This window comes from Melopsittacus undulatus, chromosome 5, assembly GCF_012275295.1.
Source record: "Melopsittacus undulatus isolate bMelUnd1 chromosome 5, bMelUnd1.mat.Z, whole genome shotgun sequence".
In the NCBI taxonomy this organism is placed as follows: domain Eukaryota; kingdom Metazoa; phylum Chordata; class Aves; order Psittaciformes; family Psittaculidae; genus Melopsittacus; species Melopsittacus undulatus.
The window spans coordinates 75739526-75753811 of record NC_047531.1 but is presented as its reverse complement, the minus strand read 5'-3'; the positions used below and the strand labels follow the sequence as shown (position 1 = coordinate 75753811).

At 36.3% G+C, this 14286-nt stretch overlaps 1 protein-coding gene across 1 annotated transcript in view; it reads left to right on the top strand.

Moving 5' to 3' along the window:
* ANO2 (anoctamin 2) overlaps positions 1-14286 on the top strand; it is a 167135-nt gene that overhangs the window by 22268 nt on the left and 130581 nt on the right. Inside the window, exon 5 of the mRNA XM_034063329.1 lies at positions 12209-12307. Coding sequence (XP_033919220.1) covers positions 12209-12307 — 99 coding nt within the window. The remainder of the gene's footprint in view (positions 1-12208; positions 12308-14286) is intronic.

Below are 14286 nucleotides of genomic sequence, written 5' to 3'. Positions count from 1 at the left end.
TTATTGCCATGCCTTAGTCTACTCATTTCTTATTGTTTGCCAATTACTGCTTAAATCTGCTAAGCTTATTTTTGCTTGTTTGTTTTTCTTGCTCCCAGTTTTGCTGAGTAACTCTGAGACTCTCAGAATATTCTCCCTTCTGCATGCCAAGAACAAAAAGCATCTTGTGATGAGTATTAAACAGATAGACTTGGTGATGCACCCTGCAAATGGACCAGAGTTTTGCTTCAGTTTTGCTTCATCTTTTTTTTTACTGAAAACTGCCAAAAAGAGTAAAAAAAAAAAAAAGCAAAACATGCTCTGTTTTTTCTTTTTCTTTTGATCTCAGTGGGTAATATATCCTTTCTTATAAACTTTGTTAATGAAATCACTTAATGTGGTCACCTCTGGACTCTACACATATGTTAACACTAATCCAGCAATGTCAGCCATGTAAGGACAGTGAAGGCTGTACCATCTTTTGTTATGAGACTGGGTCCTGAGGTTCCTTCTCAAGCAAGCAGTGATGGAAGTCCTTAGAAGCACACCTTACTGAGGCACTCAAAACTGCTACAGCAGTGAGTTCCTGTATGTTCAGTTTGAGAATGGCTCTTAAAGTACCCACTTCAGATGCAAGCTAAGTGTGTGACTCTAATCAGGGCTTTAAAAACAATGGCTAGATTCTGTGGCCCTTAATAACACTAGTATTGGAGAGCCTACAACATTAGAGTGTATCAAGCTTTACCAAACATTGTTACAATATTTGCTGGTATTTTATTCTTAGAATTGTAATAAAAATTGAAACTTAAATTTCAGTTACAATGGTTTGGCAACTGTTTGGTTTTATGGTTATGGTTTTGTTGGCTTTTTTTTACCTGACAGACATCTGGTCTAATAAGCAATATAGCAGATGTTTAAAACCTCTTTCATTTCTGTGTTATAATGAAGCAAATTGGCACTTGTAAATCCTGACTGGCTGCTACCTTCTTTTTTTTTTCTGCCATGACTCTTAATTTATCATGAAGGAGATGGGAGCTAAATCTGGCCAGCAAAGCTTATGGCATGTACAAAGCAGCACTGTGATGGTTGAATGCAGTATGTGTTGTGATAGGTGTTCTACTAATATTTACTGAGTGATTGCCTTTTGGACAATAATTTTCTGGCGGAGCTGAGATGATCAGTATAGATGGGAGAGATACCTGATGTAGTAATGGAATGTATTGAGGGCTAATTTTCAAAACTGTTGACAGTTCAGCACATCCTATGCAGATCACTAGAAAATGCTGTGTAATTAACATTTCTGAAAATCTGATGCTCTCCATCACTGGCTGATTTCAGTAGTTATCATCATGCCCTCTTGGGAAGATATTATTTCCAGCCTAGGTACCACATTACCTGAGAGATCTGAGTCTCTTAGAGCTCCAGAAATATTATAATACTGAGCTTTTCATCTATGAAGGAAGTATTTCTTGGACATTGATTCTCAAGCTATTTGCCAAGCTTCTCATGTTAGGCTCAGCTACGGTGTTTCAAGCAATTATTGTTCTTTGCTTGATGATTTGCTCAGATTGCAGGGCTGCTGCTGTTGTTGCTGCCTTCTAATCATCTGCAGAGCATGCAAGCCTTCAGCAGAGCTTATCAGCTTGGCCTCCACACTTCAACTGATGCATGTTTGTGCTTCACTGTCAGGCTACTCCTTCTCTAGAAAGCCTTTGGATACAAGGAACTTGTCCCAGAGTCTGTCTAGCTCTTTTATACCCCTGTTGATGCTGGGCAGTTGGAAACACAGTCTGGTTCCTTGCATTATGTATATTTAGTAGAAAAAAAGAAATAGACGTTCCTACCTGAATTTAGTTGTCTTATTTGCTGAAGAGGTACAAGAAATGCCATTGTACTTTTTTGCAATTTGTCTTTGGTCTTCTCCACACTGGGCTGTGCAACCTAAAATGAATAGCACCAGGACTGTAAATAAAACTTAAGAATAATGAAAAATGTATCATCATTACAACTAACCATAGGCAAGTGTTGTAGTCTGGAGATGGGATGAACTCCCTTGAAGAACACATGCTTTGGAGAAATTTAAGTGATAACACTGTCAACGTGGTTAAGGTTGTTTTACTCAGTATTGTGATTCTTTAGTGCCAAAATATAGGAAAAGGAGATATACTGATACTGACCTTTTACAGCACCCACTTTCTCCATCTAAAGTTAAAACCCATGTTTTCTGATTTCACCTAATAGACAGGTAGGCAGCCCATTGGTCTTTGTAGCCCTCAAATATTTTTTTTAAGCATTGATGTATCTTGATTCACCCAGTCTGAGACCTTTTGGTTCAAAAAACAAATTACTTTCCAAAGCAAGCATGGAGTATGCCGTACTTCAGTCTTGCTCCTGCTTATTCCTGTTGACAGGCACCAAGAATAGAACAATTTCCCTGGTACTGTGCAAGAAGAGAAGTGTTTTTTTTCTCAAGTAACCTGAGCACTGGAACAAAATATCATCAACTTTCCTTTGGTTGATTGATGAAGATGAAAAGATTTCTGGTCCTTATGTCCAGAGGGCCAGAAACCTTTTGTCCCTCTGGACTTACAGGCCAGAAATTTTTTTTAATATTAAAAATAAATTAAAATTCTTTTTGTTGTGTTAATTTTTGTCTGGATTTGTTCTTCCTTCAGTCAGTGTTTCCAGACTCCAAATTATCGTTGATCTTTTCTCCTTGCTTATAAACCTGCACAAATCCAGACTTGAGTGTGTTCAATTTTCAGGTCTTAACCTTTAATGATGCTCATCTAAATAACTCTGTTAACTTGGTATAGCTGTGCCAAATTATATCACCTGATAGCCTAGCCTGATAGTCTCATTAAAACATCAGAAGGAAAGAAATCGCATCATAATCTGTATCATTTATTATAAACTACCCACCAGATTGTAGCATAATCTGAAAACAAAAGAACTGCTCAGGGTGAGATTATTAGCTAATGACAGCTCTTGAGTCCCCATTACTCTCTAGCCTTGAGATGCTGTAGGGCATGGTATGGTAGGGAACCCAGGCATGGTATGAGCACCTAGTGAGATCTCCTGCATCAGTCAGGTTCTGCTCCACCACAGAAGAGAGCTGTTAACCAACCCCTTTATTAACCAGCATTGAGGTGACCCCCATGACAATAATAAATTGTAGCAACCTATAATCTGTCCAAGGTGAGGCAGTTGTTTACTGTGTTGGTTTTTTTTTTCTAGCTATGCAGTTAATTGAATAAGAGATAGCAGGAAGTAGGAAGTCAGATACTGGGGAGAAAGAAAGGCCTAAAATCCCGACTAGATATGGCATAATTAACATAAAATAGTCCTGCTGCCTGAGACAGTCCATCTATGCAGTACTGCGTATGTAACAGTTGCAATGGTAAAATGTGTGGGAAATAATAGGAACAGTACAAACTTTTAAGACACTCTTGCTCTGTTCTTCTGATGACAGCTACTTTCAGTTCAGGTAATTTCCCCTACTTGGTGTAGTTGAATATCTAGTAAGCTTCTGTGGATCTCTATTCCAAAGCCTGGTATAGTTTCTTCTTGAAACATTATACAGTTTCTGCACCCACAAATTCTTTTGGAAAGACAGAAGTAATACCCACTGTGTTAATATCTGTGTCCTCTCGTTTATTTCTAGTCTGACTCCCAGTAGCTTAGTTGAGCTTTCTCTGAGGCCCTTTAGTGTTTGCTCTGAAATAAGCTGTAGGGAGTCCATCCACACTTGATTTTACAGACTTCTACAGTGTCTGTTAAGATTGCTCTTTTCAGAATGAAGGGTCTCAGTTTATGCAGTGATTCCTATATAGCTGGCATAGCAAGGCTGTCATGGTGTTTGTTGCCCTCCTCTGAACCCATTTGTCTCAATTTATTAATTATTAAATTTATTTATTATTAAATTGTCCCAATTTATCTCTTTGGAAGTGAGGCAACAGGGACTGCACATTGGGTTAAAGATGTGGATAGAGCTTGGATTGATATCTTCAAATAGTTTCTGTGGGTTTTTTTTCTTAGTCTCTATTCCTTTACTAATAGAACACAATGTTTGCTTTATTTCCTGGCTTTTACAAGATATTAAGCTGGTATTTTCAAGGAACTTTCTGTTGCAAACCCAAGATGTCATTACTGACTGGTATAGGTCAATTCAGAGCCCTATATGTGAAACTAGTTTTAACCCGCAGATATTGCTTTATATTTATTCAGGTAGAAAGCCATTTGCTGTTCAGGCTCCTACTCTCATAAAGCTTTTCTACAATTTCTTACAATCTGCTTGCTACACTGAAAAAAATCCTCGGTGCAGTTTGTCTTCTCACTGCTTATTTCCTTTTCCAGGCTTCTTAAGATGGTGCTGTACAGTGCAGACTCTGCAAAGCCCCTTCAGTGACTTGTTTCTTCAGCAGTGCAGGATCTCCTCCTATCCAGTTTCCTATTGTTCAACCAATTTTTTATCCACCCCAGGACCTGTTGCCTTATCCAAAATGTGTCACATGATGTTGCTGAGCAACTGCCAGTGCTTCCTCCCTTCTCTCCCTGTTTACACTAAAGCTGTAAACCATCCAGGGTGATTTTGAAATCCTTGCCAGCAAACAAGCCAACCAGAATACTTTGATTATCTTCATCTTAATCCCCTCCCAAATCAAGCCTCTGCAAATATAGCCAACCTTCCTTTTACTGCTACTGATCTTTGGTGAGAGACCTCAAAGGGAGTCACCATCCTGGAAAGGCTTGTAGCATATGATTAGAAGAACATACTTGGTAGCAAAATATTTTTGTACTATCTATCTGCTAACACTTTTAAATTAAAGTAAACCCATCAAAATATTTTTCCTAAGAATGAATTGAAATATAAAATCTTTCCACACAAAATTGAGTCATCCATTTATGTACTTGATTGTTAATATCCTGGATCAAGTATTGAGTAATGAAACAGTATTTAAAGGTGGTATTCCTCTGTTTTTCAGCTTGGCATCTTATACACTTTATTTTCTTTTTCTCCATTTTTTTATTGTGATATTGAGATTGAGTCTGCTAGAGTGGGGATTCAGTCTCTGTTTCATTAATCCCCTACTGGTAACAAGCCTATTATCTGGTCTAAATATTGACTTCCATGATCATGCTGCTTCATCTGGAAAATTATTTAGGGTATAAATCTCTGCACAGATTAGTGTGTCTCATTCCCTCAAGAGGAATTACACTTTGCCCTTTAAAATATTAACTCTTTGGCCTCAAGAAGTTTGTTGATTTTATTATTGATAATCAAGTTTGATATGATGTATTTTACAGAATATTGGCTTATTTGCTAGCTAATTTGGCACCAAATGTATCCAGGCCAGCTGATTATGTATTTTTCCATGGACACTGCCAAAATAGAGGAGGTGGTAAAGTAGGAACACTCCTCCCTTCCTCGTTGAGGAAGTCTGATTTGGGTGTGGTTTTTTCAGTTTTGCATTTTATTATTATTTCTGGTATTCTTCAGTCTTAGAAGATGTCCTGTAATTGTGATATGCTTTTGTAGCAAAACAAATGCTGATGAAGTTAATATAAAGAAATAGGGGAAATTTTGCTTTACATTTGAAAGTCACATTTTCCATGCTGTATTAAGTAGTGGCCATAGATAAATATTTGGAAAATAACCAGAACAATGCACTAATTTTTAAATCCAATACGTGCATTCAGGAAGAATTAAAAGTCAGTCACCATCCTGACATATTTGTTGCCTTCACTGTGTACTAGAGTAATGCAGAGGTCTGTGCATTTTGTTCTTTGGCAGAATTAACAATCTATTCTACATTTGTGCTTGAGTTTCTAACAACTCATTTTCATTCTGTTGTGTGCCATTAAATGTTTCCATCTCCTTCAGTGAAAGCACGCCTGTGTTTTTAGGCTTCCTGTATCATTGTCTATTCAGATACTTTCTGTCTATAGATACAAGAGAAAATTTTGGTTGGAAAGGTAGCAATTCCGTGAAGAAACATTGCAAAAGATGTGCAAAGTCAACTGTTTCATTCCACAGTGCTTTATCTAAAGAACTAAGGTTATATAGTTTCTTTGAAACTGTTTTGGCCAGATCCTTCATTCCAAGGTGTACTGTTCTTTGCTTACACACACTAGTATGTTCTTTAACCATTTATGTTCAGCGGTGGGAGTAAGAGAGTAAAATAAACAGAACATTAACACCATCCTTGTTGGTAGAAATGAAGAAAGAGAAAGGCAAACTGTCAAAATGTGTAAATTATTGCAGCTTTGCTTACGGTCTGAAATTTGAACATAAGTGAGTCTGCTTTTTATATTGTTGAGCAGCTAAAAACCTAACTCTGAACTAGGTGGAGTTTACCTTTGTAATCAGTGAACAAGCCTGTGCTTTGCATCTTCTCACTTATACTATGTGTTATTGGTTGTCAGGAGTGGGCAGCTTCTTGAAGCTGTTGGGGATTGCTGCTAATTATTTGTAATACTTTTGCATGAGAATAATGCAGTCATTAATGAGGATCTTGTTATGCTAAGTACTGTGCAGCCATACAGTAAGGTAAATCTGTATCCCAGAGAAATAAGAAAAATAGAAAAGGAGAAGTTTGGCAAAAGGTAAAATGACTATAGTTTTTAAAGGAAAATGTGAAAATCATAAGATGTGTAGTATGGCTACTGTCTGTAGCCATACACTCTTATTTGTTTACGGTATTATGTGAGCACCTCAATCTGCAATGAATGTACCTTCATTAACATCTTTTGATTGAGGGAAGTTCCATTATCTTCATTGACAGAAAGTGACAGAAAGAATTAAATTATTTGTCTATGTTTGGATAGATATCATGAGTAAGGAATGGTTCTGGACTGACCTTTCTATGTCAAGTTATCCTGGGTCTTGATATCTCACCCATACCAGCTACTGCTCTTCCTTTTTATGACACCACTGGCATACCTTTTCATATCCATGCTTTGTGATAAACTGATGTTGCATCTTGGGTGCAAAACATTAAGATCAGCAAAATGCCAATCCTTGTGCAGATAGAGATTCAATACATTTGGCACTAAACACAGATGGTTTTCACAGTCACTGTTTGAATCTGGCAATGCCATGTCATTCCATAGAATTCTGCGATAGTAACAAAATATTGCATTTTATTTGTGCTATCACATCTCATTATTATTTGCCTCAGTTTCCAGAGCTGGTGTCAGGAGAGTAGACAATTTTGAACAATTGCATTTGCAGACACAACTGGTCCATTCGGTGATGGAATAAATGGGAAGATGATTACTTTTACTGAGCTATTAGGACCCTTTTTTTATTTTCCTCTCTACAAACTCTCTGATTGCTGCTTTCCTAGTGTAGCTAGTATTAGCAATATCAGCAAAAGATGGCTGATTATATTAACTGAAGCCATTTGAAACTTGCTGTCTGTATGTTTCTGGTATTTTTCTATCTACTCAATAATCACAGAAGGATAAAATGTTTAAGGCCCAGATGATTTGTCTTTCCAAGAAGGAAGTTTGCACGCTTCAAGTTTTATGATTTATGCCTTTCCATCCACTTAGGATATTATTTTTTTAATCATAAGAAAGATTAGCAGTTCCCTCAGACTTCCTTAGACAGTAGTTAATTACTTCTGTTCAGCTTCTTTCTACCCTTCAGTATTTCTCTTTTCTTGCTATTAATATACACAACAGAAATCTATTTGTTTGGACAAGTATTTAAAAATAATTACTTTAATATATATTTTATATGTAACTATATTCCTTTAATATAGTATGAATGATGAGTGATTTTATGCTAAGGAAATAATGAGAAAGACTTACTAAAAAGTTGCATTTAGTAATAGATTTTGTATTTACAGAGTTGCTAGAAGCAGTATGCTGACCACAAAGAAGTCTGAGGTTCTCCCAGAGTATAGTTACTGGGTTTGCCCTTTTTGTTGTCTTGACTGTGACTGACAAATACAATGCCTTTTGCATCATATGCTTTGGCTCATATTAAAGTTGTCCAAATAAACTGTTGAAAGCACTTCAACTTGAGGTGACATGGCTGACACATGACAAATAGGTTGTCTGAATTAGGTAAGGTGGAAGTCAAGTTGGCCTCAAAAAATAATGGCACTATGAGAGATCTTTGAGCTGGACATGCAGTGTTCCATCCGTTATGTGTTGTGCTCTTAAGGACCAACAGGACTCCTCTGCAAACTCCTGCTGTAACAGAGAATGCTTCATGGTACATCTCCTTAATCTGTGAGCTGTTCCTGCAAGGGCTTGAATTGAGAAACTGTGAACTGGAAGAAGCCAATAGAAGCATGATAATTGTGTTATAGTGGTTAAAAAGTATTTCATGTTATGGTTGGGCAACAGTGACTGTCAAAGTATGTGAGAAATGCAGATATACCGCTAACTTTGAAATGACAGAATTCTCACTTGATATCTGATTTTAACCTAAATTCAATGACAAGTCTAAATTCTTAGGCAGAGAAAGCTTTTCTACTTAGTCTTGCTATCATGCTTGTCTAGACTTGTTTCAGAACATTCAGTTTTTAGTTAAAAAGAATAATAATTTTTGGAGTTATCATTAGTGAAATTATAACCAATAGGAGAACATCTATAGGAGAGCTTTCATATTTATCATACATTTTTTTTCTGCTGTGTCCCTGATGATGATAAGTCTGCACTAAATCTTGTGCTTGCAGTTAATGCAGGTGCTAATGTATTTTACTGTTAAGGCATGAAAGACAGAAAAAGTCTCCTTTGGAGAAATTTGTATTTTATTTAGCCTCTACATTTCCACTATGAGACAGAAAAAAATGCAATGTAGACTGCTGTTAAAGTCCTGCTTTAAAGTACTTGGAATACATGATAGCCTGAAAGAAAATTGTGATATATTTTTCTTCATGCCCTGATTGAAAAGCAAACCAGACCTTCCAGGTTTTCTTCCATTTGATTTCAATGTCGAGTTTTCCTATTGAAATGGGAAAGCCCAATTCAACTTTACAAAATGGAATAGAAGCCAAGCTATATATATCTTGAATAATTCATAACCAAATTTTATTGAAAAACTACTACTCTTGAAAGTTACTAGAAGAACTCGGAAATATGGAAGACAGATTTGACAAAAAAGGGGTCATGAGAGCAGCAAATCTGTTTGTCATCTGCATAGCAGTACTTAGTCATTTGAGTAATATAATCACGGAGTGCAATGATATAGATATAGAACAATGCATGGCCAAAAATAAAGTCCTGTGGGACATCAACTCTAAGTGAAAAAGGACTTGATTAAGGATGGCTGTATTAAATAACAAGTGAATGGTCAGACAAAAATAATGTTAGCCAGCACAACATGTTAGCTTTAGTAATATGTCTAAAGTACAATGAATAAACAATGGTGATTGTGAGTATTCAGAATAGAAGACTGACAGCATTTCGTTAGAGCAGATATTAAACTGTATTTACAAACACATGTACCTTAATAATTTCAGGAAATTAACCAAATGACACTATGCAGTGGATTTCTCCAGTAAGCAGTTATAAATCCACTCTGGCCATGAGAAAAACAATTTTAACTTCTGGTAATATGTTTGCAATACAATAAGCACACTGGGAATAAGTTAGTTGAACAGATCTTCACCAGCCATCTTAATGATAATGGCAAAAAGGGCATGCAAAGATACAACTGGAACTACTGCAGGTGAAGGCTTGAAAAGAAGGGAAAGTAGCCTTATTAGAGGAGTAGTGGTATAGGTTTTTATTTAGGTGACTCAATAGAAAACTAGATAGATGATTCATTCCTTGAGATACAATATGAGACTGATGATTTACTTTTTGTTAAATTTCTTTGGTTAATTTTAATGTTAGGAAAACGTAGCAAGATGTGGGAAACATGGTTCTAGTAATCCCAAGATAAATATCCAGCAGTCCATTGTTCTTCACTTTTTCTTTACTGTGCAACAGGATTCACCTGGTCTTGTTTTCTCTACTTTATTTACTTTGCATTAGTCTTTATTAAAATGATCTCAATTTCCTATCATGGGTGATTTTTAGGGCTTTTAAAGATTTTTAAGTTTCTGATTCCTCTGCATCTGATATCACTTCATGAACAGCGCAACTTTCCAACATATTTTTGTTCAAATATACAAAGGTCATATTCTTCATCTGGTCTTTCTCTCAAATTATCTGACTGATTTTATTTGCAATCTGTGTAGTCATATGAGCCTGAGCTGGAAACAACCAATTAGATCAGATTGTCCTTTCTCTTGCCAAAGTGGTATATAGTCCCCCAGACAGAGGACACATGCTTGATTTTGGCCAAAAGCTGAGAAGAAGCCTTCCGATCTTAACACACTGAAATTTAAACTCTCATCTGTTATTAATGTATTTTCAGCAAATGATTACCAGAACATCTGCTCATGCCCAGTGAATTTTTACTTCCTTCTCTTAAAGTTGACTTCCCCAGTGGACTGATGAAAGAGTCATTCTGCAGATCATTCTGCTCCTTAAAATAACATCGGTCCACTAAAGAAATGTTAGCTAAAAGTGATGTAGTGATCTTTGTAGTTCTTCTTGCAGCTATCAGAGAAATAAGAGCAAAGTGATTACAGTAAGAATAGTAGGGTTTCCATCTAAGAAATTATTTTATTTTTAAATCAGCACTATGAAACATTAAGCAAATGTGTGTTTGGTGTTTGCATGAAGTTGTAAGCATGTGTACGCTTTGAAAATATTAAATACTGGTTCTAAAATGCTGATGCCAATGTGATATGATACAGCTATAAGAGATGGCCTTTTCTGGGGTAAATGTGCTACAACAGTCTTTTATATTTAGATGTACAATTAGACTGTGACTCTGTTTAAAATTTTTCTTAAAACTTTTGAGAAAGATAATTTTCTTGGAGTCAATTTCCAGCAGAAGATGCTAAGTTTCTGTATGGTGTGTGTTCCCAGCTTTGTAGTTATGCTGCTGGTTGATTAAAAATGATTTATAGTGACATCAAGCTCTGTTTATTAGCATTGCTTTTCTAGACATGTACAACTTTTTGTACATAGACAGCTACTCACACATGAGGCAGTTGAGTTTTTATTTATGCCCAACATGTAACCCAGCTACGTTTCTCATCAAGTTGAACACTCCAGTTTTCTTGTCTCATTTCTAAATTTCAGGATATATGAGGAGGATATAAGAGGGAATCAAAAAGGTTCATGCGCCCCTGAAAGGAGGGGACTGTCCTGATCCTTACACATATATAGGAGGGAAAACGCAAAGTGACAACATGCCCTAGCACTATAGCCCAGCATGCACACAGCTACACCAAGATCATTAATCTTAGCATTAATGAAGCCTTTACTTTCCCCTTCTCCACTTCCATGTCTTTCCCAAAATATGTTCTCATATCTTCTTTCTAATCTCCATCCCAACTTTTATTCCATCCATTTCCACAGTATGCATTCCTCTGTAATTTATATTCTTCTGTAATTTACTTCTGTGCATTGAGGAAAATTCTGGATCAACATGTCTGCATTTAATTTTCATGGTTTTGTCAGGGGTGCTGTTTTCTGATTGTAGAGTGCCTTCGTGTAGCTTGGATGTGCTACCAAGGCAGAACCTTCTCAACAGTGCAGATCACAGCAAATTGTCTGTATGAGGCTCTCTTGTGTAGTCCTCTGCCTCTGCACAGCACAGCCAGTTATTTACATAAACATTAGGTTTGTGTCTCTCTGCAGAATTTAAATTTGAATGTTTTGTTTAGGGCTGTTACTCCAGCTGTGGATATTTAGGGCACTAAGTGCTGGGCCTGTTCATCTGTGAGGAGCTACTAATCTGATGGAGTGTCCAGGACATAGTCAGGCAAAACTGAAAATGGGAGCATAAAGCAAAGTCCACCCAGAGATGAAGAAACTCACTAATTAAGTCATATTACTTACAAAATTTCTGAGTGTGGGAGCAATAGCATGGGGGTTTCTGGTTCATATGATTGCAAAATCTGAAATTGTAGACTTCTGCCTTCATGTTCATACACAGCTACACTTCAGGTAGCAGATTAATTGATTTTAGAGCATTAGAAAATTCAGCTTTTAAAGAAAAGATCATTTTTTAAGCCCAGATGTAACAGCAGTTGGTTATTAATTGTGATTGACTACTATTGCATGACTTGGAGCTAACATCATAGAACCTTTTTACTGTATTCTGTTCAATAATATTGAAATACATTGTTTTCACTATTTAATGTTTTAGAATAAGAGCCAAGGATTGAGTTTTGTCCGTATACATGCACCCTGGCAAGTACTTACTCGAGAAGCGGAACTCCTTAAAATAAAAATGCCCACTAAAAAGGTAATTATCTTCTATTCTCTATCAACTAGTTGTATGACTAGAGGAGGGGGGATCAGATTGATAGTTAAATATGCAGAAACCCATGGACTTTCTTTATTCTGTAAATCAGAGCAAATGAATTGTCAGGCTTATTCTTTCACATTATTAATGATTTTGAGCTTATTTAGTATACAGAATCATATTTAAGATGAGATTTTCAAAGGGATTTTCAAAGGCCTCAGAGGCAGCTGGCAGATAGTCTGTGTTCAGAAGAGTGATGACAGGTGAATTTTAAGGAGGACTTTGAAAGCTGAGAAGGCAGTAGCTAGTTGGATTTTTGCCAAGGCGCTTACCTCAATGGTGAGGTGCAGTACTGGAGATATTATACTAGCTGGTCATTACCGTAAGATTTCACTAAATTCTTGGGATGCCAAGAGAGTCTGTTTTGGTCGTATCACTGATTTTGTGAATGCAGACTTACCTAGTATCATTAAAACTTTGGCTCACTATCTTCTTTACAATCTTTACAGTCCACTTTCAGCAATGTTGCTGGGAAACATTGTAAATTCTGAGTAGCAGATCTCAGAATTCATGGCCTTGAAATGATTTAGCATATTGGCTAAGAAGTTCCATTGAAGTCAATGGAACTGCCTTCTGCTTTCAGTTAGAGATACTCATCAATTGCGTTACTGAGTACTTATTTCACAACATTGACTTTAAGGACAGAATATTTTTATTTTCTTCTACGGGGTTGTTTGGTTTTCATTTGGGATTGCTGGTTTGTTTTTTCATAGCCCAGCACCATCTTCAGTGTTACTCACATGGCTCGACGTTACAATCTGTCACTGTTAGAACTGTAGCTAATTCAATCTTGGATACTCTTATTGTATTGTGTTTGCACAAAAAAAAAAACAACCAAACAACAACCCACAAACCCAAATCTGGTTACTTCTCATCAGTCTTTGAAAATGAACATGTTTTGGTATGTTTTGGACAGCTACAGTACCTCTGTTCTTTTTGGCATATTGATGGATGTTTAGGCCCTTTTCAGAAATGGACCTATATATTCAACTTAATTCTTTTATCTCTTCACACCTTAATTTCCTTTGTGCATTTTTAGTGCCTGCTCATTTCTTCCTCCCCTCTTTCCCTTCCTAGCTTTTTACAGACATACTGAAACAAATTTTACAGTATTTTAATTGGTCATTATTGACATTTTGTTCTGAACTAAGGTCTGTCCTGGAGCTGATAGTCTCCAATGACTGCCCTAGTCATTCAGAAACAGTTCCGCATTCCACTTTCTCCTCTGAATGGGGGAAAAAAAAGCACTGTATATCATAAGAACCTAATGACAAAGAATCATTTGGTGTAAAAGACATCTAAAAATATTGGCAAATTATTTCATTTAACCACTATACATTATTTATAGCATCCTCTCCTTTGAAGAAACAAATTTCAATGAATGTGTCAGGTCTGTGCACATTTCATGTTGAATGAGGTTGCCTTATAGCAGACATTTATTGAGTAGTACGATAAATATTCTAAGAGTAAATGAACATGAAGTCATTGATTAGGGAACTATGAAAACAGCATTTAGGTTTGTACTTTTCAGTTATTTTGGCGTGTAGAAGAAGACAAAACTGAAATATGTCTACCACCAAGGGAAAAAGATCTCAATTTTTCTGAAAATCCACTCCAGAATAATAAGTTTTTTTTATAACTTAAAAGCAATATGATATTTTTAAAGAGAAGATTGTTGACAACTCTTGTTGATGACATTATTTTTCTATTATCTCAACTGTAGGAAGAGAGCAATACCAGAAAGGAAGCATGACAGGAAAATTATGTTCATGTCTTACATTTTTTTACAATTAAGGACAGTTGAAAAAGGAATTTCCTGTGAAGAAAACAAAAATCCATTTTGAAAAACTGAAATTTTATATTTTGGGGATTTGGCAACACAAACTGAAATATTCAGCCAGTAACCACTAAAAAGAAAA